Genomic DNA, 27,078 nt, shown 5'->3' with positions numbered 1-27,078 from the left:
AGGAGTTGGGGTCCCACCGTTACCTTTGATAGAGACAGAGAGTCTGGGTACCATCCATAGAGCTGATGACGCCACGGTCAGGAAAGAGGTAGAAAACACAGTGGGGATCTCAGACAGGCCACGTGTTGAGAGATGAGTCCAGAGGTGTGCTGCCTGTCCTCGGTTTTGAGGATAGTGATAGGCCTAGATGGGAGACGGGGGTGGGGTCAGTGGTTTGTCCCGCTTTATCACGCATCTGCTTTATGTCATCTGTTGCAGCTCCTTGTAGGGCAAAAGATTCTGATGATGCTTTGGACTCAGAGCAGTAATTATCAATGGTGCCATGAGCATCAAAATGTATTTTAAAAAATGAAACTACATCTAACACTTTTACCATGTGAATGTCAAAACGCTATACACTGTAAAAAAAAAAAAAAAGAAATCTTACACGAATCAACTAATCTTTTCTCATTAACTAAACATAAATATTCAATATTCAATTTTATTTGCTCAAGTTTTTTAAACTTAACATTGCTGATGTTTTTACAGTCAGAACACGTCAAAACTCATAAACTTGAGCTGAAGTCTTTTGACTTGAAATGATGAGTTGAATGAATGCACTGTTTAGTTTAATTAACTCATTAAATTACATTTCTGCAGAAACATGATCAGCATATTTGACTTTGTTTTGAATCATTACAAAATTATTTCAACTTGTCTTTTAAAGTTCAGTCAACTTAAAATTTTAAGGCAGTCTGGACAGTGTATTTTATTTTTACAGGCTACCTGAATGGTTTCATTTGCTCCTTTTATAATTCATGTAGAATGTCAGTTGAATTTTCTCAATTTTATTTTTACAATTATTGACCTCATTAATTTTGTGCATGTTTGGTGTTTTGGAGATGATTTTTGGAGGGGTTTTTTTTCTTTTTGCTAATCTAATTGTCATTTCCATTAGCTAATTGCTCTTCAGTCTCAGCTAAACAGATTTATTTTCATTATTTAAGCATAAAAGTTGTTAACTGCTACAACTTGTTTCATCCTTTTTGAGAATAATGACATTATATGAATAAATAAATAAATAAATAAAAAATTTAATCAGCTTTGAACAGAGCAACTCATTTGCATATTGTTATATGCAAATGACAAAAAATGCCTTTGATGTCTGTGATGACATCACTGCATTCTATGACATCATACTGAATTTGCATGGGGGCATGACACATTGCTTTTGATGTCTGTGATGACATCACTGCATTCTATGACATCATCACTTTTAGTTTGTAAGGGGGCACAGAATCCATCAGTCTTCCAGTAGTGCAGAATAAGTAGGGTTGAGACATAACGACGTAATACATCTGAGAATATACCGTGTAAGACACACAACACAGTTTTACTTTGATACAGACTTTTTGGATTGACAGAAAGCTAAAAAAATGAGTGAGCAGGAGTCACAGGACACAATTACAGCCCTCAACAACGAGCTCAGTGTCCTCTACATGTTAAACAGCGACCTCACCAGACAAAGTGAGGGCTACCTCAAAGACATTGAGAGACTTCGCCAACAAGTCTACCGCTCTAAGAATATGTCCAAAAGAGCTCTTCAAATAGAGAATGAAGCCTTTCGCCGTCAAAAAGAGGAACTCCAGCAGGAGGTTGACACCCTGCGCAGTGAAAACCACTCTCTGCGCATGGAAAATGGGGGCCTGGAAACAGAGAAGAAGACCTTGCACCGTAAAATAGAGCCCATGGAGCAAAAAAAATACTTTCTGCAGAAGCAAGTTCAGCAGCTAAATGTAAGTCTGCACTCCCTGCGCACGGAAAATGGGGGCCTGGAAACCGAGAAGAAGTCCTTGTTCCGTAAAATAGAGGCCATGGAGCAAGAAAAAGACCTTCTGCAGAAGCAAGTTCAGCAGCTAAATGAAAGTCTGAAATGTCAGACAGAGCTGAATGCACAAGAGCGTCGTGTCATGCAGGACAAATATCAAACAACCAATCATGACAATGAGACTATTACCCAACAAAACAGGGCCCTGAAACAAGAACTTGAGGAGATGAAGAAAAGGATTTGTCATGCAGAAGAGACCAGTAGACAAAAGACTGAAGTTCTTCAAGAAGCAGCTCAGAAAATGAAAAATATTCTGCAAGAATCTGAAAACAGCCATACTGCAATGACCCAAAAAGCCACATCTGTGATACAACAAATCACCACCGTGGAACTAAATGTTCTGCAAGACCTCAAAGACTTTCAACACAACTATAATGTGTTGAAGCAGATAAACAAGTCTATGAAGCAACGGCATGAGGCCCTGGAAAAAGAACTTGAGGAGGTAAACAAGAAGTTGAGTGATGAACAAAATGCCATGAAAATGAAAGACAAAGCTATTCAAGAAGAAGCTCGGGAACTCAAAAGCATTGTGGAAGAACTCAGACTCTACAATAATGTCACGAAACAAGAAATTATGTCTATGAAAGAACAAAACAAGGCCCTGGAACAACAAAACAAAGACCTTACCAATAAGTTGTGTGATGATCAAGAGGCCAGTAAACTACAGAATGAGGCTCTTCAACAGCAGGTTGTGGAGCTCACATCCATTGTGCAAGACCTCCAACATAACTATGATGTCAAGGTTAAAGAAATTCTGTCTATGAAACAACAAAACAAGGACCTGGAAGACGTAGTCAAGGACCTGACCAAGAAGCTGTGTGATGGACAAGAGGCCAGTAAACGAGAGACTGAGGCTCTTCAGCAGCAGGCTCAGGAGCTCAGAAACACTCTGAAAGACCTCAAACATAAATATGATGTCAAAAACCATGAAGGCATATTTATGAGAAAGCAAAATATGGCCCTGACACAAGAAATCAAGGACCTTAAGAAGCTGCATGATAGACAAGGAGACATGAAACAAAAGCATGAAGCTCTTCAAAAAGTAGCCGAGGAGATGGAAAATGTTCATCAAGACCAGGTCGTCCAGAGAGAAAGCCTGTCCATTAATGACACTCCAGAAGAGTCCGCTTCTAAAATCAGACTTGTGGCTGATGAACTCGATGCAGATGTGTGCAAAAAGAGCAGGGCAAGACATTGGTTTCCTTTCTGGAAATCCTGACTTGTCCACCACCAGCACCACATTTGTGACTTGCAGATCATGATCAAGATTTTTTCCATTATTTGTATGTACTGAATGTTTCCATAATCTCTGATGACAGAGAATCTCCTAAATTGAAAAATTGTCTTCCCCAGTAACAATTCCACATATGGCAAACTGTTTTAACATTTAATGGCTCAGCTTCACTATCCAGAATTAACATTATAGACATCAACAACTTCATTTTGACTATATTCTCATTCTGACCAGTCAAAGGACAGTTGACAACAAAAGGTATACGTAATTCAGTTTTGACTAATCGAAACTGAATTACGGGCAGCACGGTGGTGTGCATGTTCACATGTTCTCCCCGTGTCTGCGTGGGTTCTCTCCGGGTGCTCCGGCTTCCTCCCACAGTCCAAAAACATGCATTTTAGGTTAATTGGTGACTCTAAATTACCCGTAGGTGTGAATGTGAGTGTGAGTGTGTGTCTGTCTCTATGTGTCAGCCCTGCGATGAACTGGCGGTTTGTTCAGCATGAACCCCGCCTCTCACCCACTGTCCAGCCTAGATATTAATGTTAAAACGCCTTGCCATACACTACAGCCAGTCTGTTCTTTAGTAACATTTTGCAAACATTTTTTTGCCTTTGCCTGACACTTGAAAAATAAATTGAAAAATGCAAATAAAAGCAAGATGACTTGTGTCTGTTATTTCCTTGTCTTTAGACCTGGGTCATATCTTGGTTGCTTAGTATTCAGTGTTTGTAAATGTGTTCTTATATGTAATATGCAGCTTAAAGTGATAAGAAACAATGGACAAAAGAATGTAAACATGACTGGGCGTCCCTATAGCTCAGTTGGTAGAGTGTGTGCATCATGTATTGAGGTCTGTCAGGTTTGATTGCTGCCTGCAGCCCATTTACTGTGAGTCATCCCCTTCTCTCTCTGCCCCATTTCCTGTCATATCTTCAGCTGTCCTATCACAATAAAGGCAAAAAAGCCAAAAAATAATCTTTAAAAAAAAAAAACAAAAAAAAACAAAAAACTTAAACATCACTATGTCATGACAGCTGCAGAAACATGGCGGTACAACATGGCGGCCTTCATGGAAGAGGGCGGACTCATTTCAAGGTTATGAAGATACAACAATTCTTATTTTCAGGAGATTTTGTGTGAATGTTTAAAGTTTTGTCTCGTCCCTCTCTGATTTTCTGCTTGTGAGCTTCTTCCTGGCTCAGCAGTCAGTGGGCGGAGTCAGAGAGGACGCCAGGAAAGTGTCTTCACCTGGTTCGTTTAGGTCTCAGCCTGTTTGGGTGAATTCCATGTGAAACTCTTTCTCTTCTCCTCAGGCAATAAGAGGCCGATATAACTCAGCATGTTACTGATCACCAGCAGAATATTTGATCATGTTTAAGTGTTTAAGACATCATTAAATGATTCACTGTCTACTTCGGTGCAGCACTTTGTGAATTGTATGTAGAACTAAGTTCATGTTTGGTGTCAGCTGATGTCAGGACAGCTGTGTTGTCCTGATGGGCTAGTGGTCTAAAGATATGTCCTGCAGCCATAAAGACACAGGTTGAAATCTCCAAGTGGACAATATGGTGATAGCAGGTGGACTGTGAACTCCACCTCTATTCAGGCAGGTATCATGACACTCAGTGACTTCAAGGAAATGTTGGAATATCTAGTTTTAGCAAATATCTCAAAAACATCTTGGCACAGAGTCATCATTTGTCATTATTATTATTATGTCTGTTGTTGTGATCCAACAATAAGAGTAATTTATAGAGATGTTTACATGATGACAGCTGAGATATACAAAAGAGTTTTGTGTGTTGTGACAAAGTGATCATTGATGAAAAGTCTCCAGCAGGAGTTGTGGAACATAAGACAGGTTACAGTCACTTCATGATGTTTTAGTGAAATGAAAACATGAATCATTGTTTCTCACTCACTTCTAAACACAACACAATAACTTCAAGTTGTAGTTAGTTTTTAGTCTTTATTGACAGGAGACAGTAGAGACAGACAGGACATGAGACACAGAGAGATGAATGACATGCAGCAAAGATCTCTGCAACATTGTCATAAATGCTAAAATGTTTTTGTTTTTTTTCTCCAAAGTTCTGTCAGAATAAACATCAACAATGAAGAGTGCACAATCTGTAGACAAAAGATCAAATATACAGATGTTTGGATAAAATGTCCTAAACAATCTACATGAAGATTAAACATGACATTAAATGACTGAAACAAGTGGAGCATTTCCCAATAGGCTTGCACAGAACCACAGGCAGGGGTCCAACCACTGGCTACTGCAGAGGACAGACAGTCCCAGCACACGGGGGACACACTCCACTAACTGAGCCACAGGAGCATCTCCAACTATTTTCTAATGTATAATGTGTTTGGCAGAAACAAAAAAAACAAAAACTTAAATACTGTTTAGAATTAAATCAAATGAGGTAAGAAATGAATGAAGGAGGAACATGAGACAGGACATGAACAGTTTAGTAGGAAATAAGAATTGTAAGTAGTGAGTCATGCAAACCTACTCAAGTGGCATCACAGAGTGAAAATATAGAGCTGAAAATGAGAGTAATAAATAATATATAATAATACACAACATATAAACTCTAAATGTTTTTAATAATTCTTTCCCACCGTCATGACTGTTCCTCTGATGTCATTTCCATATTCATACATGTCTATTTTTTTAGCAAATATCTCAAAAACATCTTGGCACAGACTCAACATTTGTCATTATTATTATTATTATTATTATTATGTCTGTTGTTGTGATCCATACAAAATCACTTGAAACAATCAAAACTAATCTTTTAATGAAACTGACTGTTCTGTAGCTGCAGTAATGAACTCACATCAGCACATAAAAATATCTGTATACATCACCACAACTTGTTGTTCCATCTGACACTGAATTATTGCAGTCAATATTATTAACAGATATCACAAATATTATAATAACAATGGAAACTGAAATAAAAACTTAAAAGACACTTTTGTCATATGATTGTGAATATGCTACAGGTTGTTTTGTGTGAACTGAACCTGATCTCTCAAACAGGTTTCACTTTGAAGAATGGAAGATTTCTACTTGAACATCACCTCACAGAACAACATCACTTCAAAGTGTTCTGGTATGTTCAAGCCTTGCTCAGCATCTCACTGAAAAACCTAAGTGGACATTGTTTGCTTATACTTGTATGTTCTGTCCTTTTTTTATGGGATGGGAAGTCAAACTGTCAGAGGAAATGAGCCTGAAGGAGGTTTGACTTGACTTACAGTACTTCTGCACATTCTTGCCTTATCTTAATGGTTCCTGATAAGACAGGGTGGAGTTGGGGTCCCACCGTTACCTTTGATAGAGACAGAGAGTCTGGGTACCATCCTTAGAGCTGATGACGCCACGGTCAGGAAAGAGGTAGAAAACACAGTGGGGATCTCAGACAGGCCACGTGTTGAGACATGAGTCCAGAGGTGTGCTGCCTGTCCTCGGTTTTGAGGATAGTGATAGGCCTAGATGGGAGACGGGGGTGGGGTCAGTGGTTTGTCCCGCTTTATCACACATCTGCTTTATGTCACCTGTTGCAGCTCCTTGTAGGGCAAAAGATTCTGATGATGCTTTGGACTCAGAGCAGTAATTATCAATGGTGCCATGAGCATCAAAATGTATTTTAAAAAATGAAACTACATCTAACACTTTTACCATGTGAATGTCAAAACGCTATACACTGTAAAAAAAAATCTTATACAAATCAACTAATCTTTTCTCATTAACTAAACATAAATATTCCATATTCAATTTTATTTGTTCAAGTTTTTTAAACTTAACATTGCGTATGTTTTTACAGTCAGAACACGTCAAAACTCATAAACTTGAGCTGAAGTCTTTTGACTTGAAATGATGAGTTGAATGAATGCACTGTTTAGTTTAATTAACTCATTAAATTACATTTCTGCAGAAACATGATCAGCATATTTGATTTTGTTTTGAATCATTACAAAATTATTTCAACTTGTCTTTTAAAGTTCAGTCAACTTAAAATTTTAAGGCAGTCTGGACAGTGTATTTTATTTTTACAGGCTACCTGAATGGTTTCATTTGCTCCTTTTATAATTCATGTAGAATGTCAGTTGAATTTTCTCAATTTTATTTTTACAATTATTGACCTCATTAATTTTGTGCATGTTTGGTGTTTTGGAGATGATTTTTGGAGTTTTTTTTTTTTTTTTTGCTAATCTAATTGTCATTTCCATTAGCTAACTGCTCTTCAGTCTCAGCTACACAGATTTATTTTCATTATTTAAGCATAAAAGTTGTTAACTGCTACAACTTGTTTCATCCTTTTTGAGAATAATGAAATTATATGAATAAATAAATAAATAAATAAAAAATTTAATCAGCTTTGAACAGAGCAACTCATTTGCATATTGTTATATGCAAATGACAAAAAATGCCTTTGATGTCTGTGATGACATCACTGCATTCTATGACATCATACTGAATTTGCATGGGGGCATGACACATTGCTTTTGATGTCTGTGATGACATCACTGCATTCTATGACATCATCACTTTTAGTTTGTAAGGGGGCACAGAATCCATCAGTCTTCCAGTAGTGCAGAATAAGTAGGGTTGAGACATAACGAGGTAATACATCTGAGAATATACCGTGTAAGACACACAACACAGTTTTACTTTGATACAGACTTTTTGGATTGACAGAAAGCTAAAAAATGAGTGAGCAGGAGTCACAGGACACAATTGCAGCCCTCAACAACGAGCTCAGTGTCCTCTACATGTTAAACAGCGACCTCACCAGACAAAGTGAGGGCTACCTCAAAGACATTGAGAGACTTCGCCAACAAGTCTACCGCTCTAAGAATATGTCCAAAAGAGCTCTTCAAATAGAGAATGAAGCCTTTCGCCGTCAAAAAGAGGAACTCCAGCAGGAGGTTGACACCCTGCGCAGTGAAAACCACTCTCTGCGCATGGAAAATGGGGGCCTGGAAACAGAGAAGAAGACCTTGCACCGTAAAATAGAGCCCATGGAGCAAAAAAAATACTTTCTGCAGAAGCAAGTTCAGCAGCTAAATGTAAGTCTGCACTCCCTGCGCACGGAAAATGGGGGCCTGGAAACCGAGAAGAAGTCCTTGTTCCGTAAAATAGAGGCCATGGAGCAAGAAAAAGACCTTCTGCAGAAGCAAGTTCAGCAGCTAAATGAAAGTCTGAAATGTCAGACAGAGCTGAATGCACAAGAGCGTCGTGTCATGCAGGACAAATATCAAACAACCAATCATGACAATGAGACTATTACCCAACAAAACAGGGCCCTGAAACAAGAACTTGAGGAGATGAAGAAAAGGATTTGTCATGCAGAAGAGACCAGTAGACAAAAGACTGAAGTTCTTCAAGAAGCAGCTCAGAAAATGAAAAATATTCTGCAAGAATCTGAAAACAGCCATACTGCAATGACCCAAAAAGCCACATCTGTGATACAACAAATCACCACCGTGGAACTAAATGTTCTGCAAGACCTCAAAGACTTTCAGCACAACTATAATGTGTTGAAGCAGATAAACAAGTCTATGAAGCAACGGCATGAGGCCCTGGAAAAAGAACTTGAGGAGGTAAACAAGAAGTTGAGTGATGAACAAAATGCCATGAAAATGAAAGACAAAGCTATTCAAGAAGAAGCTCGGGAACTCAAAAGCATTGCGGAAGAACTCAGACTCTACAATAATGTCACGAAACAAGAAATTATGTCTATGAAAGAACAAAACAAGGCCCTGGAACAACAAAACAAAGACCTTACCAATAAGTTGTGTGATGATCAAGAGGCCAGTAAACTACAGAATGAGGCTCTTCAACAGCAGGTTGTGGAGCTCACATCCATTGTGCAAGACCTCCAACATAACTATGATGTCAAGGTTAAAGAAATTCTGTCTATGAAACAACAAAACAAGGACCTGGAAAACGTAGTCAAGGACCTGACCAAGAAGCTGTGTGATGGACAAGAAGCCAGTAAACAAAAGACTGAGGCTCTTCAGCAGCAGGCTCAGGAGCTCAGAAACACTCTGAAAGACCTCAAACATAAATATGATGTCAAAAACCATGAAGGCATATTTATGAGAAAGCAAAATATGGCCCTGACACAAGAAATCAAGGACCTTAAGAAGCTGCATGATAGACAAGGAGACATGAAACAAAAGCATGAAGCTCTTCAAAAAGTAGCCGAGGAGATGAAAAATGTTCATCAAGACCAGGTCGTCCAGAGAGAAAGCCTGTCCATTAATGACACTCCAGAAGAGTGCGCTTCTAAAATCAGACTTGTGGCTGATGAACTCGATGCAGATGTGTGCAGAAAGAGCAGGGCAAGACATTGGTTTCCTTTCTGGAAATCCTGACTTGTCCACCACCAGCACCACATTTGTGACTTGCAGATCATGATCAAGATTTTTTCCATTATTTGTATGTACTGAATGTTTCCATAATCTCTGATGACAGAGAATCTCCTAAATTGAAAAATTGTCTTCCCCAGTAACAATTCCACATATGGCAAACCGTTTTAACATTTAATGGCTCAGCTTCACTATCCGGAATTAACATTATATCATCAACAACTTCATTTTGACTATATTCTCATTCTGACCAGTCAAAGGACAGTTGACAACAAAAGGTATATGTAATTCAGTTTTGACTAATCGAAACTGAATTACGGGCAGCACGGTGGTGTGCATGTTCACATGTTCTCCCCGTGTCTGCGTGGGTTCTCTCCGGGTGCTCCGGCTTCCTCCCACAGTCCAAAGACATGCATTTTAGGTTAATTGGTGACTCTAAATTACCCGTAGGTGTGAATGTGAGTGTGAGTGTGTGTCTGTCTCTGTGTGTCAGCCCTGCGATGAACTGGCGACTTGTTCAGAGTGAACCCCGCCTCTCACCCACTGTCCAGCCTAGCTATTAATGTTAAAACGCCTTGCCATACACTACAGCCAGTCTGTTCTTTAGTAACATTTTGCAAACATTTTTTTTACCTTTGCCTGACACTTGAAAAATAAATTGAAAAATGCAAATAAAAGCAAGATGACTTGTGTCTGTTATGTCCTTGTCTTTTGACCTGGGTCATATCTTGGTTGCTTAGTATTCAGTGTTTGTAAATGTGTTATTATATGTAATATGCAGCTTAAAGTGATAAGAAACAATGGATAAAAGAATTTAAACATGACTGGGCGTCTCTATAGCTCAGTTGGTAGAGTGTGTGCATCATGTATTGAGGTCTGTCAGGTTTGATTGCTGCCTGCAGCCCATTTACTGTGAGTCATCCCCTCTCTCTCTGCCCCACTTCCTGTCATATCTTCAGCTGTCCTATCACAATAAAGGCAAAAAAGCCAAAAAATAATCTTTAAAAAAAAACAAAACAAAACAAAAAAAACAAACTTAAACATCACTATGTCATGACAGCTGCAGAAACATGGCGGTACAACATGGCGGCCTTCATGGAAGAGGGCGGACTCATTTCAAGGTTATGAAGATACAACAATTCTTATTTTCAGGAGATTATACACTAATGAATGTAATCTTATGTATATTATATTCCATTTCTGATATATTCTGCCAACAGACCCCTAATCTTTGAACCTTAACAAAAGTTAAATGGTTTTTGATTTGATGATGATCAGGTTGTAATCTCATTAAGCAGTCAAAAGGAATCACAGAAATAACTTAAATTAAAATAATTGAAAAAAAAAACAAAAAAAAAACACAATAACTACACGCTTCATGGCTCCTCCACTCAAACCTCTTTGCTGCAGCCACAGCAGGTCTTGAACTGAACCCACCTGTGCTGTGAAAGTAAGCGACTTGTCACAGCCTTGTTTGTGACCTCCTGTGCTCAGATCTGAGAGGCCAACTGAGTCAACTGTTTATCCCGAGGGCTTACACATGCCTGTGTGTGGTGGCCCAAAAAGAATCCCCAAATCTCTGAAGGTCAAACTGAAGGTGAAGCCTGTATTCACAGATGGACTAAAGGTTTACACCCGCCGTGCAGGTTCATTAGAGCTTTTGAGCAGCTGGAAAACGATTTCAGGAGGAAGAGAGGTGTGGCTCCAAGAGTTTCCAGTAGAGCAACACATGATCATTATATTTGCAAATGAATCTATGTGGGCTGAAGATCAAAATTTGTTTTGTGTATGGATTAAACCAATGAGATACAATCTGAGGTGTTGCCAATTTTATTCAGTGCCAAATTTCAACAAAAGTTTAATTTCAGTGGTTCTATATGGTTTCTTCATAATATTATTTTCAGAGATCCAACAACTCCTACTATGATGATTATTTTATTATTAATTAATTAAAATATTACAAAAAAAAAAAAAAAAAAAAAAAAGGTCAAAGTAACTCTGCCAAAGTGTCTGTTTTGGGTCACTTTGCTGGTCCCAAGCCCAGATAAAAGAGGAGGGTTGGACGTAGAGCTCGCAATTCTACCCCACATAACAGTCTTTTGATTAAATTTGTAAGTATGGATATAGTATAAGTTAACTGAACAACCTGGGCTCATGTGTTTTGTCTTTTTTTTCTCCCCCTTGCAGGTTCATAAGTCTGCCAGCATTCCAGACTGTGCTGTCCGTGTGCGTCTTTTTGATGGTCATGCATTTTGTTTTTTATTGTCATACTGCCGTATTCCTATCACATTATAAGTAAATACATGTTAATTTGGATCATAGATAGTGAGATATTTGCTGTGCAGCTTTGATTCATCTTCCAAACATTGTCTGGAGGGTATTTTTGACCAAATGCCGATGTCTCATTTTACCAATTAGCAAATATTCTCCATAAGATGTCTCACCAATGCAACTTTATTCAGTTTATGTGTGCTATCTGGGTTAAAGTATATTTTAAAACCCATCGTGCAGATTCATTAGAGCTTGTGAGCAGCTGGAAAACGATTTCAGGAGGAAGAGAGGTGTGGCTCCACACACATGATCATCAGATTTGCAAATGAATCTATGTGGGCTGAAGATCAAAATTTGTTTTGTGTATGGATTAAACCAATGAGATACAATCTGAGGTGTTGCCAATTTTATTCAGTGCCAAATTTCAACAAAAGTTTAATTTCAGTGGTTCTATATGGTTTCTTCATAATATTATTTTCAGAGATCCAACAACTCCTACTATGATGATTATTTTATTATTAATTAATTAAAATATTACAAAAAAAAAAAAAAAAAAAAAAAAAGGTCAAAGTAACTCTGCCAAAGTATCTGTTTTGGGTCACTTTGCTGGTCCCAAGCCCAGATAAAAGAGGAGGGTTGGACGTAGAGCTCGCAATTCTACCCCACATAACAGTCTTTTGATTAAATTTGATATTCTAACATTTAACAATGCAGGACAACATTGATTCATGTAATGTGGGTCTAGACAAAGCATTTAAGTCATGTCAAGTTATTTTGAGAAGTGATGGCCTATTTCAATGGCAAAATTAAAAAATCCAAAATATAACAGAAAAACGTTCATTTGTAGTTCTAAACTTATTTAAGGTGTTTTTTATTCACTTTTGTCTTTCCCACAGTGTTGTTCCTCTTTCCTACAGTGTCCATTACAGTTACATGCAAATTGCTGGTTATGCAAATTAGGCGATGACATCATTTTGTGACTTCTGGCGACTTTCAGGACAGCCAATAGCTACTTTCCTTACTGAAGAGTTGGCAACACTGCCAGTAACTTTGGATTCTGCTCGTTTCCTTGGACTTTGTATTTTGCCTGTTCCTTTGGATTTGCTTGCTTTCTGAGCCTTTTGCCTTTTCTGCTTCGTTCTTGTCGTCTTGTTTTTGCTGTGCTGTCTGACACAGGCTGTGACAGTCTGAACAATTAACAGGGTTTCTGCAGCTCCTTAAAAAGTCTTGAAGTCAACAATCCAATAATATGAGTTTTAGACCTTAAAACATCTTAAATAGAATCCTGACAGGTCTTAAATTGATTGGATCATGACATTTACATTACTTACCACATTTACATTTACTTACCACATTTTAGATCTAGACCTACCTGGATCATTCTGATCTAGATGAAAAGTTTTGAAATTCTGGATCCTGTTGGTAAATTTGCAGCCTGAAACACTTTGAGGCTGTCCACCAATAACTTTTATGTTTTGACTATAAGACAAGACAAGACAAGACAAAACAAGATAAGATAAGATAAGATAGAACTTTATTCATCCCAAAGAAATTCTTGTGTCAGGGTGCTCCAATGCAGGGGAGCCTTAAAGCTGCATTCTTTCTGATGACCAGCAGGGGGCAATGCTGCTGCTATCAGAAACAGGAAATGAGCCTGCTTCTCAGTTGATTCATTTCTTCAGGAAACACTTTATTGAGTTTATGGTCTTAATCACTAGTTTCAGCTACTTAAATGTTATGTGATGTCACAGGTGTGCAAAGTGACTTAAAACTACAAGAACCAGAATTCCATAACAACTAGAATGGACAGAAGTGGTCATTCTGACCTTTGACTTCCTCTAGCAGATTATTTTTCCCTATGATCTCTCATGATAAATAGCAGAGAGATGAATGCATTTTTTTCTGTTTTTTCTAAAATGAAATGTAAAATTGTTGTGAAATGTATTTATATATTTTTCAATATGCATGCCATTGGTTAATGATTGCATACATTCACAGCAGTAATTTTCTGTAGGATAATAACCATCAGTGATCTCATTCAAATTTTAGGTTAATTTAGAATTTCTCAGATTGAGAAACAGTAAAATGTATTTTAGAAAATTATAAACATGTTATTTTAACATAAAGAAATGGAAAATTTTCACCTAAAGTTTGCTTTCAGATACTTTTTCAATAAAGTCACCATCAACTTCTCATCCTCAAGCCCCCACTACACGCACACGCACACGCACACACACACACACACACACACACACACACACACACACACACAGAATGGCTAAATGACTTCCCCACACATGAAGACATTTCTTTTGTATTTTTGCCCCGTTATGTGACATGTCAGTGAAAGCATGGTCTGAGCATCACTCAGTGATCTGTTCCTGAAACCTGCATTCTTTCTGATGGCCAGCAGAGGGCGACTGCTGGCTTCAAAAATTCATTAAACTCAAACAGTTTCCTGGTGAGTTCATGGTCTCAAACACTAGTTTCACGTCTTCTTCAATGTTCAGTGATGTTCCTGTCACAGGTGTGCTTTAAAGGAAAATCTCACTAATTTCTACTGAGGAGCTCTGCTGACCCAAAACAGCAAGCAGACAAAAACTGAGAGAACAAATAAAATTATTTTTTTAGCTGAAACATAAGTCAAGAGCAAATTGCATGACATAAATCAACAGAATCTCAGTGCATCAAGGATTTATATGGAAAGGTGGAATGAAGCTATAGTAACTAATGTGACTGAGACAAAATACTTTGTTAAACACTGCAATCAAAACAAACTAAGTATACATGCAAATAAATCAAAAAGCAGATCTAGAAAATATATTAGGGCTATATGAGTATATTTGAATGAGGAAATGTGTAATGATTTCAAATGACTTACTTCCCATCTCTGCTAAACACTCACTAAAGTATGCTTCTGAAAATGTTTTAAGTGAGACATAGTCATTGTAGAGACAGAATCTTCCTAGTTCTGTGTTATAATGATCTCAGTTCATCAAATAATAATATCTGATCCTCTATCCTTTCTATTTGTCTACATTTCTTCTTCGGTTTTCTCTCCTTTCTCTCTCTCTCTCTCTCTCTCTCTCTCTCTCTCTCTCTCTCTGCCTACATGAAGCTGACTGTGTAAATGTTGTCATCATTCATACTGATGAACTGTTGGTATCATCACTGTCCATTCTGCAACAACACACAGAGGACAAACACTTGTCTATGATCCCTTTCCTCATGAAAATATACAAAGTCAAGTCTGCAAGAGGACTAAACTTAACAAAGATGTAAGACAGGTAGTGAAGGGTATCATTATAGTACAAAATGATGCTTGGCAGGAACTGCAGTGTGTAAATCAGCAGCACCAGAACCAAAACTCCCACAATCCGTCGTTTTTCATCAGAGGGGACAGAGATGGAAGCAGACAGGGCTTTGAGGGTCCCAACCAGGAAGAATATGAACAGTGGGAGGGGAAGGAAGATGATGAGGCCGAAGATGATATCTGTGAGCTGAGAATGAACACCGAAATAGAGAATGATGACAGCGGCAGGAGCAAGGACCCAGACCAGGACGCAGACCCCCACAGAGATCTTGATGGTTCGTCTGAAGCGGTACCACAGTGGGTGGGCGATGACCAAATACCTGTAATACAAGATGGACACATAGGGCCGTATCTTAGACCTGGTGCAAAGCCATTGCTCTGTCAGCGCAAGTGGTTTTGCTATCTTACACCAGTGCAAGTGCAATTTTTGCCATGTGTGTAAGACAGCAAATGCACTTGCACCAGGTCTGTGCCACTGTGGGTGGGAGGTCTAAACATCAAGGCAAAACTACGGGGTAAGGTTACTGTCAAAAGATTCATGCGTGCACACATAAAAAATCATGCATGTATTAAAAATGTGTGCATGTTAGTCCATAGTTGTGCATAAATAAAAATCAGTCATTTTCTGTCAGCATTCTTCTTCTCCTGCTTTATTTGCAGCAAGTGTTGCTTTTTGCCGTAATCTATTTTCCACAGCTCCTAATTATAACAACTTTGTGCTGCTGTGACACTGCTGCAAATGAAGCAGAAGAAGAAGAATGCTGACAGAAAATTACTGATCGACTAAATGCGATCTTAATGCCGCGTTTGTCTCTAACATGAAAACTGAATGTCAAAAAATAAAACTTAATACAGCAGATTGAAATATGACGCTGTCAGTCTGATACTATCTCCTGATGACAGAGACGTGGACATCACTGAAGTTTTTGACCAAACCAACATAAAATGAGTGTAACTGATTTAAGATCGTCCGTGATAAATGATGAATTTTCTTATCAGTGTTCTGAGCTGCAATATCACCAAGACAAAACGAACACTGGTAAAAAGTATTCAAAGTGTCTGTAGTTGCTTCATCATTATTTTAGTGTGTGGATTATATACCATGTCAATTTAGAGTGGACCTGGAACAAACGGGAAAAATGACTCTGCATCACCAAACGGCGGTTAACATGACAGTGTGACGCACACAGTTTGTAGAATTGATGTTATCTTTCACTGATACATAATGCCTGTGACCTTGTGACATAGTTTTGACAGTAATTTCACAGTTCTCATTCATATCTATAATGAAGAAAAACTGCAATCCTTATTTGTAATTTAGTAAAGTTGTAACTTTATGAGTTGTATTCTCACAGAGAAAATATACACTACATAATCTATGCATGATTTGACTTAAACAAGAGTTTACAAAATTTTTATTTATGCACAACTATAGACTAACATGCACACATTTTTAATATGTGCATGATTTTTAATGTGTGCATGCACAAGTCTTTTGACAGTAACCTTACCCCATACAAAACGAAGGCATAGTCCAGCACGTTTGCTATCTTGTGCTCGCCGCATTAGAGTAAAAAACACTTGTGCTTATACCAACTAAAACCTGGTCAAAGAGCAAGGTGTGTGGTCTTTCAGCACAAGACAGCACCTGGCAGGCTTGGCCGAAACTCACACACGTCTTCACAATCACAAAACACCGTCATTTATGGTCATTCTCTTCCTCACACAGGAGTGTGGATTAGTTAAGTTAAAAGCATTTACGTGTCTCGTGAATGCTGGGGCGCACACGTCTCCACAATCACAGAACATTCTTCATTAATGTTAAACAGTCGTGCATGCGTGTGTCTTAAAGTTAAACTCACTAATAAGGAAAAAAATATATAATTATAAAGCCTAATAAATCTTTACAGACTTGCAAAGTGCTCATGGGACAGGATCACAGCTGTCAGATCGTCTTTATCAGATGAGTCAGCATGACAGCTGGAGCAGCTGGAGTGTTTGTGTCTGCGTGTTTGTTATGATCCAGAAAAACAAGGATTAATCAGTTATGATCTATAACACCTTTTGGACACACCTTGAATAAATTAAATCCATTGCGCTTTCCACTTGTGCTTTAGATCAACGTAAAATAGGGCCCATAGTCTTTGAGGAGCTTCAGAATTATATAGTAATATAATGGTGAGACACAGAAGTAGCTTCACACATACTGGACAGACAGATAGCTACCTTTCCAGGGCGATGCACACCATGAAGACAACACTGACCATCAGAGCACAGTGGTGAATATAAATGGAGATTTGAATTATCTTCAAATCTGCAGTGTGTATCACCTCAACAATCATACAGCAGAACTGAATGAGGTCGGAGATGAGAAGGTTGATGACGTAGATCGGAGCAACTTGATCATTTCGTACCTGCAGGAAAACATCGGTAAAAGTAAACTAACTAAACTCAAAGTCCATCTGAGGCTGATGAAGCAACATATTGACCTGATGATGGCGCTAAATGAAAAGTCACAGGATCACAGAAGTTATTATGATTCAACCTCTGGACACCATGAATGTCTGTATCATTATTTATGTCAAACCATCCAGCAGCTGTCGAGACATTTCACTAAAAATGAAAAACATCAACCATGAATGTCGACATGATTTGAAATGTTTCTGGAATGTTCTTGAAGCCACACATTTAAACTACATGTGTTTAGTATCCAATCAACTGCATGTAAACTTTAATTATGATGTCAGATCAACATCCTTTACAAACAGACAGTCAGACTGTACAACAGACACATGATATAAATCTCAGTCATAATCTACATACCTGAGAAAAAAGTGCATAGATGGCCACGAGGGTCAAAGGAAGGCCGATGCAACAGAATATGCATGTCACCACATCTGTGATGAACCGAAAAGATTTGTAATACTCAGTGATGTTACTGTGGTTGGAGGTGATGTTGCTGTAATCATAGCTGTTGTTCTGTGAGGTGATGTTCATGTAGAAATCTTCCATTCTTCAGAGTGAAACCTGTTTGAGAGATCAGGTTATAGACAGAGAACAAGTTTTTAATATCTACCAAACATTGTTCAGTGACATCACTGAAGTTCACACAAAAACAACCTGTAGCATCTTTACAACATAACAACAGCCCACAAATGTAATAAACCACAAACATAATACAAATCTTCAGCTTTTAATGTAATAATCCCTCAGACATAATAGCTTTTGCATACTACAAACATAATATGAATGTTCCTGCAAATGTAATAACTATTACATTTTCAAGGATTTGTTATGTTTGTGGGAAGGTGAAAATCTTGAGCTTTTAAAACTGTAATAACGTCCCACAAATGAAATATGAAAATCAAAAATGATCTTTGTGGTCATTGTTATTTGTTAATTAGGGCCCGACCACTGAATGTTGCAAGGACTCTTTTAGATTTGCTTGGATTGTTTTTTTTTCTTTTCGTCGTTATTCGCATTTTTGAGGGGCTAAGTGTTATGGCACATGAAACCTGGCAGTTAGTCATGGTAAAAAATTTTGTCTGAACAAAACCAAGGAGATGACTGTGAATTTCCACAAAAGCAAGGATTGTGAGCTTTAGCCTTTGGTTATCAACGATCAGGTTGTGGAGATGTTACAGAACTTTAATACCCGGGAACCACCATTTCTTCTTCTCTTGTGACAATCATCATTTGATTTACATGCAATTTTCACACTGTGGTCTACACTTGATGTGCTGGAACATTACATACAATTGGTGGGTATTCTTGGTGGGTAGAACCACCTAGTGTAGGCAGGAAGTGACATCAAACTCCTTCCTGTAGTGTCAGAAATGCAAAAAAATTCAGATCCTCGTTCACCAGGAAGCATACAGCCACAGTGCCACGCTCACCACACATCCCCACTGGCACCAGGGTGTGAGGGCCTATCCAATGCTGCTTGAGGCTTTCATTTATTTTGCTTTTGTTACAAAATCACAAACTCAATATTCTTGTGATTTAAAGGCAGAAAGTTAAACAACAAATGTATAAAACATTTTGGTTTCTGTACACATACAGTCCAAAGCTGTCTGCTCATTACAGTTGGAATATTCACTTTCATGACAGTTCTTTTATCTTTTTTAATCTTGTAATAAAAAAGGTAATTTTCTGATGTATCATCCTCTGCAGCTAACTACAAATTAAAGTTATTAATTAAGTAACTGGATCATGAAGTGACTGTAACCTGTCTTATGTTCCACAACTCCTGCTGGAGACTTTTCATCAATGATCACTTTGTCACAACACACAAAACTCTTTTGTATATCTCAGCTATCATCATGCAAACATCTCGATAAATAACTCTTATTGTTGGATCACAACAACAGACATAAAAAAAATAATAATAATGACAAATGTTGAGTCTTTGCCAAGATGTTTTTGAGATATTTACTAAAACTAGATGTTCCAACATTTCCTTTAAGTCTGTGAATGTCATGATACCTGCCTGACATCAGCTGAATCTAAACATTAACATAGTTCTGCAGACAGTTTACAAAGTTCTGCATTGAAGTCCATGAGACTGAATCATTTAATGATGTCTAACACTTAAACATGATCAGATATTGTGCTGGTGACACTCAATCACAAACTTGTAATTCTTACACTTTAAAGAAGGAGAGTTAAAAAAAAATCAAAATGATATCAAACATGTTGGTTTCACAGCAGTATTCTGTACACCTACAGTCCAAACTGTCTGCTTGTTACAGTTGAATATTCATTTTCATGAAACTTTGCAGTTTTTATTGTTTTTTTCATCATCTCTACATATAAGAAAAAAGTGATATGATCAAAATTTACCTGTAAAAGCTTCAAGATTCCACCTGGATGAGTTTCCTACACCAACGTCTGATGTGTCGTCCTCTGCATCCAAACAGTCTGTGCAGTAAATATGGTGTGTGACAACATGCAGCAGGTTGATTATAATCTGTACCTGCTCTTACATGGCAGAGAGAGGAAGTATTCAGACATGAATATGGAAATGACAGAGCAACAGTTTTATTCTATATAGTGTATATTAATCCAGTTTAAAGCTTTGTTTTATCTTTTTTCATGTTTGTGTTGCACTAAATCAGGGGTGTCAAACTCATTTTGGTTCAGGGGCCACATACAGCCCAATTTGATCTCAAGTGGGCCGGACCAGTAAAATTAAAGCATAATCTATCAATTATTCTGCCGATTAATCGAGTAATCAGATAAGAAATATTGCGTGTTCTGCACGTTCTGTTTTTCTATTACATTACTTTTGTTTTATTTAAGAAGAACAGTAAATTGCTAAAGTAAAAATACTCAGTAAAGTAACTTTACTTTTACTGTAGATTTACTCTTACTGTTTTTACTTTACTTTTTACTTTTTTTTGTAAGTACAAAGGTAAAAGTAAAGGTAGTAATGTCTGCAGAAACCACAAACAGAAGACGGAACTAACTCTTTTAACTGAAACAGTCACCAGAATGTTTTGTTAACATGTTAAAATCACAACATTTTTCTTCTGGAGCAGGAACGACGCTCCCAGAGGACAGAGGACAGAGGACAGAGGACAGAGGACAGAGGACTGGTTTACCAACATGACACCGTTTCTCCTCTTATGAGTTTGCAGGTCTGTATTTAGTAATAAAAAATAACAATAAGAATACCATTAAAGTACAACAACAGCAATAAAAATGTTGATTTTTCAAAAAAAGGAAACAATAACATGCAAGATTTTCAAATTGTAATTAGGTATTTTTGTGGTATTAGTGTTTTTACTTAAAATAAAGAATGTGAGTATTTTTCCATCACAGCAGGTCAGTGATCAGTGTTTCAGTGACTCTCTGTGGATCAGTGAATAGTGTTTTATTTATGGCGGCCCGCCACCTTAAAAACATTGACACCACTTTTCTGTTTTTGGAGCTGCGCACCTTGTCGTGTCTAGAAGGTAACTGTTTATTTGCACAACTCTCGCGAGATTTGTGTTCGTTATTTCTACTAAAATAATCAAACTCGCACGATCTTTCACGGGTCTAGGGTTCCCTTCTAGACACGACCCTCTCTGTCTCTCTGTCAAACAAATGACAGCAGACTGTCTGTAAACAGCACAATGTTACACTCTGCAGTGTTTCAGACAAAGACTTTATTTGTGTGGACACCCAGGTTTGGGTTGTCAATTTTAGCATTTTTATTTTTTAATCAGTCCAAGAGGACGACAGTATCAGTGATTGATTAGTGATCAGTCTGCCCTCCTCTCCTCCCTCACCTGTTCACTCTGCTGTGAGAAGGTCTGAAAGTTTCTCACAGACAAACACAGACTCTCCTGTTTTACTTACAGGCCTCTTTATACAGTTGTTTAATTTTATAAGTGCATCTGGTTGGTGTCGATGTCATTAACCATCACGTTAGTTTCTGTTGTAATAAACTCCGTCATTAACAACAGTCTCCTCCACACGCAGCTTCTCTGCTGCTGTGAAAACTTAATCGCAGGTGGATTAATATGGGGGGAAAAACCCAGAATGCGAGTTAGGTTTTGTCTTTTTGTCTTTATAAAACATCCTGCTGATGAAGAAAGTCAACAGATCAGATACAGACAGAGTAAGAGAATCACACTGACCTCCTCTGTGTGTCTGTACTGTATGTGTGTGTATGGAGGAGCTGCACTGACGCAGAGAGGAGAGATGCTGCAGCCATGTGATAATAAATGACATCAGAATTTAAATGTCGGCACTCATCAATACTCTGGTCTTTAATAACCCCCACATGTGAAACACAGTGTGCTGTACAGTTGTACAGATTTAAACAGATTTTAGTAATCAAATTACTCGAATTACTCTAGGAATGGTTTCAACCCTAACATAAATGTCTTCTCTGTAATTTTCACATTTTACAAAGTCATCCCGTGGGCCGGACTGGACCCTCTGGTGGGCCGGTTTTGGCCCGCGGGCCGTACGTTTGACACCCCTGGTCTAAAGCGTTCTCCAGCGCTTGGAGGTGTGCGTCGATGGTATGCATAGTTGACCAGAGACTGCAGGGTGGACAGCAAGGAGTTGTCTACGTCACATGGGTAGGAGCGGGAGATTGAGACACAGCAGTGGTCTTCCCTTTCTTTGGCTGAGGAGCTGATTTCTTGGTTCTTTAGTGGCTGCAAACAGGTGTGGTGGGGGAGGAATACTCTGAGGGATTGCAGCACACTTGTTCAGCCAGCTCACAGAGCTGGGACAAGGGGAGACCTGCTGCTCAGAAATGCCATGATCATTAGCCTCATCTGGAGGAGAACTGCTGTGAGACAAATGAACACACCTACACATCATCAGATAAGAGGGAAGGGAGAATACTGGAGCTGCGACCCTCCAGACGGTCGAGATTGTGCTCAGACATCGGCTTGGAGAACAACAACCAGAAGCAGGATACAGGAAGTAAAACATGAGCAATTCTGGCAAAATCTGATTGGATTAATACCCACAATCAGCTGATTAAGAGGGAGAACAGGGGGAGAGAGAGAGAGAGAGAGAGAGAGAGAGAGAGGAAGAGAAAGAAGTGTTACAGCTTGGCTCAAAGTTGCAACAAAAGGAGGGAGTCCACACACAAAAAGATCAATGATCTGGATATTTTATTGAAAAACCCAAATAAATAATGTGGAGAAAGAGATGAGATGTAATCAGTAGTGTAGTGCATGTGTGGGTGGAAATTGGTGTATGTATGAGTGCTGAAAATAAGGATTCAAACCCAAACTAATATGGCAAGACAGCCATGAGGAATGGTGGCAGCAGCCCAGCCAGAGAGAGAAAGAGTCTAGGGAGAGCAGCCCTTTTATGCCCTCTGGCTCCTCCCAACTCTCAGGTGCAACCAGTCTCACTGACGACCCACCCAGTCTCTGGGTGAACAAAACAAGACACATGGGTGGGCCGTCACAGAAGATTGTGAAGGCATGAAGCATGAAGAAGGTCTTCCTGATTGAACTTATGCTGAGCTTCATTTCACCATCTGGTTCATGTAGCCTGACTCAACTTTCTTCAGAGGGTTGGACAAGGTGTCAGTTGTTTTTCTCTTTGCACCACTGGCTCAAGCTATAGAGAGTTCCATAGAGATGATGTCTAATAATGATAGGATCCACACAGAACTCAGGAGTTTGTGGGGGGGCTTCCACTTTAATACTAACATGTTTATAGCAGTTGGTGGTATGTCTTTTATGAAGTTGCATCTTTTATGTCTTTTTTGTTGTTACGACCTTTTATTTTCCCTGAGGTCGTTCATGTAGTTTTCGTTTTGTTGTGTTTGTCGTGTGTGGCATCGATGGATGCACCAAGGAATCATCTTTTCTATGTGTTACTGTTCCATTCAAGTTGAAAACAGTCTTGATGTTGGGATGATGCAAAATAAAAATAATCAATAAATCTCTTCAAATGCTTTAAAAGTGGAATAATGAGTCTGTGAGAACAACCAGTACAGGTTAAAACCCAAATGCACGACAAAGGCAACATAGTTCACTTTATTACATGAGTTCAGGCAGAGTCAAAACCAGAAAATCAGACAAATCAGCAAACAAAAAAGTGAAAAATGTTGGATAGCTTGGCAGGAACACAAGACAATCCAGCAGAGAGCAGTGGGAAATGGACTGGTATATATACTGATGGGAAAATGAGCCACATGTGTGGAGATGGGCAGGGAAAACCAGGTGCAGGAAATGAGCAAATGCATGATCTGAAGTTGTAGAAAATAGATATTTGCAAAAGTAAAAAGTTGTCAGAAAATCAAGTAAAGTGCACATACCTGGAAAAATGTATTTAAGTACAATAACAAAGCATTTGTACTTCGGTACTTCCCACCTTGCAGTGTGAGGGATGATTGTCTCCTGAACTTGATCAATTCTCATTTAAATCTGTGATGTGTTCAGGGCTTTTCTTTGCAGGATCTCAGAGTCTGTTTTTAGGATCCAGAGGCGATGTGAATGGCCTTGGGAAAGTTAATCCTTAAATCGTATAATTAAGGCATGTTGATCACCCTACACCCACCCAGTGTCTTTTTGCATGTCTTAGCTATTAAGTTTTATATTTAGTATTTATACTCTCCTATTATTTTGCTACACAGTCAGGTACATTAAGTTTAACTTTAAATTAAACAACAAACAAGGTGTGTGTGGTGGATTAAACAGGCAACTGGCTGGACTGCAGTACTGTAAACCTACAGCCCTGAGGTGTCAGCGTGTCAAAGTTTGCATAGTCATTTGCATTCCTTTGTTCTGTGTGTGGCTTCCATGTATTACATTATGCATATAAATAGAGAAGTAATACAACACAAACCTTACCTTTGAAAGCTACAGCACAACAATGAGTTTTTTTCAACAAAGTTTATTGTTTTCTCCTCTACATCCACACAATTTACAGTAAGGTGGCAAGTAATATCACAAAGGAGGCTACTGATGATGTGCTTATGCTTCTAATGCGGATAGAAGTCGTAGATTGTGAAATCTGAACTTGTTGGGAGTGCCAAAAAGAGTCATAAATCCTGGGTGAACTGCCCCAGAGGGTGGCCTCGGGGCAGGACACAGGCTGAGCAGATAATCTCAGGTGGATGACCTGGGGGCAGAGTAGAGGCAGAGCTGGAGACCTCAGGGTGACATCCAGGAGGCAGGGTAGAGGCAGAGTTAGAAACCTCAGTCGGATGGCCTGGGGTCAACCCAAGAGAGCAGAGCATATCTGGAGGGTGACCAGGTGGCAAGGATGAAGAATGAAACACCTCTGGAAGTCAGCGTGGGAGACTTTGGAACCCTTCTGGAGGTTGGTTACGAAGGCAGCGGTGATCAGGAGGCTGCTAACGAAGCGAAGATGACAGGACCCCTGTGGCAACTGACGGCAAAGACAAAGGTGGTGGCAGCCCTCTGGTGGCCACAGCACTGGTGAAGTTGAAGGTGGGACCCCTTTGGCGAACGGTGGCACTGGTGAAGATGATGGCAGGACCCCTATGTTGGTCAGCGGCATTGGTGTAGATCAGGCATGTCCAAACTGTTCCATAAAGGGCCGAGTGGCTGCAGGTTTTTGATCCAACCAGTCTACAGCACACCTGATGGGACCCCTCCAGCAGACATAAGACAACAAAAACAAAGCCGGGATCCCTCTGGAGGCTGGCAACAGTGGTGAAGATGAAGGTGGATTTCTACAGGAGGCCAAAGGTGTAGACAAAAACTCTCCAGATGCTGGTGACGAGGACAGAACTCCTCCATTATCAGGCAAAGGCAGGACTCCTCTGGCGAGACCCCTCTGGAGGCTGATGACAATGGTGAAGATAAAAATAGGCCCTGCAGGGGGCGAGCGCTGAGGCGACAGAGCATCCATCAGGTCAGTCAGGGAGACTGTAGGCAGCTGCAGCTCAGGATGGGCAGGAGGTGATTGTGGTCCAGTTGGAGCAGGAGGAGGCTGCGGCAGAGACAACTCAGCCAGGACTGGAGGTAGCTGCAGCCCAACCAGGACTGGAGGTGGCAACAAAAACCTCAAACGATGACAGTTTAGTGTTTCTTCTAACATTGTTCCCCCCCTCTGAAAGAAGCACAATATTTAATTTATGTTATTTAGCTGATTCATTTGTCCCTCCATGAGTCTTCATAAATGAGGACACAGCTATCAGCTGCCTCAGCAGCCTCAACCACAGTTTTAACATAAGTGTCATTCACTTTGGCAGGCTGTGCTTAAAGTGCTCCAAAACAATTAATTCAGTCAGTTCCTTAAAATCATACATTTGCAAGCTCTCGCCCCTAATTTACACCAGGCGGGGCTGTGCCGCGGCACTCGGAGACATACGCTGCCATTCCAGTCAATGCTGTAATTTACACCGGAAGCGCCGCGGCACGTCTCAGCAGCGTCCCAGAAGCAGCTCGGTGCTCTGCTCAGCAGAGAATACACAGTGAGTCTATTTTTGACAGATGGCGCATCAATTGGCACAGAGCAGGTCAAACGAGTAAGAAGTCAGGCACGGAAAACGGGAGAATCCGGTTGATTTTCAAAATAAAAGACCCATGCAGACTCGAGATCATAAAGACAGATAGAAAATAAACAATTTAACTACGTAGCCTGCTTATCCATGGTAGAAGCACAAGAGCAAGGAAAGAAGACTTAGTAAAATCAGAGCAAGTAAAGTAAGCAGATGGGCAAAACACTCCACTGCTGAAACGCTTCTGACATGCTGCTGGTGTAAATTGAAGTCATGTGCATGACGAAGCAAAACAGCAGCGCAGCCATGCCTGGTGTAAATTACGGGTCAGCCACTTCTCAAAAGCTACTTGTTGCTGTTGTGCAAAATGCAAATAAGTCTGTCCCAGCTGTACTCTCTCTGTCCAGAACCTTTGTCTGTATGTCTCTGGGACTAAGTCATATGCTTTCAGCACTGCCTGTCAAACCACCTTACCATACACTTCCTGGGCCTTCCCTGTTGGGGAACCCTTCATGCAGGTTACCCAGTCCTCTCTAGGCCAGTCATGCTGCACAGCAATCTTCTTAAACATCTCAAAGAATAGACCAAAGACAAACACTTATTTACATCAAACATTTCTTGCTGTCCTGATGTCTGCAATCTAAAAGCAAGCTTCATTTTCTCATGCTCCTGCTCTTTTTCCTTTTGCTGTTGCTCACACTCCCTCATTTTCTCTAGTTCCTGTCACTCATGCTCACTCTTCTGACACTTTCTCTTCAGGGCTATAGCTAATCCTCCTAAAACAAGGTGAGACCATAATCCAAACATCAACCCCAAATTGCACAGGACAAAGACATCACCTGAATAGACCAACAGAAATGTTGTTGAAGAGGACAGAGGAAACGTTGCAGTGGTTCTTCATTTCCAGTCCATGTGAGCTTGTCGGCACAGGAGCAAGAGGGAAGAATGAGTCCTTGGCTGTCCCTAGTTCTAACTTCTGTTGAGACGAAACATTTCAAACATTTCATTCTTAAGATCTTTGTAAAGACTTAATACAGTTTACTACACATTCACTGTGTCAC

The 27,078-nt window shown here is 39.4% G+C and overlaps 1 protein-coding gene across 1 annotated transcript; it reads right to left on the bottom strand.

Moving 5' to 3' along the window:
• Nucleotides 1–14,849: 14,849 nt before the first annotated feature.
• LOC146315790 (G-protein coupled receptor 68-like) lies at nt 14,850–18,093 on the bottom strand. The gene is made up of 3 exons (XM_084736177.1): nt 17,905–18,093; nt 17,308–17,495; nt 14,850–15,401 (listed from the first exon to the last, which is right to left on the bottom strand). The coding sequence occupies exons 1-3, from the start codon at nt 18,091–18,093 to the stop codon at nt 14,912–14,914; spliced, it is 867 nt and encodes a 288-aa protein (XP_084592303.1). The 3' UTR covers nt 14,850–14,911.
• Between the last annotated feature and the right edge of the window lie 8,985 nt (nt 18,094–27,078).

This window comes from Lutjanus erythropterus, chromosome 14 (assembly GCF_056507025.1).
Source record: "Lutjanus erythropterus isolate fLutEry1 chromosome 14, fLutEry1.hap2, whole genome shotgun sequence".
NCBI lineage: Eukaryota > Metazoa > Chordata > Actinopteri > Lutjaniformes > Lutjanidae > Lutjanus > Lutjanus erythropterus.
The sequence above is the reverse complement of the archived record's forward strand: the minus strand, read 5'-3'. Positions and strand labels throughout refer to the sequence as shown.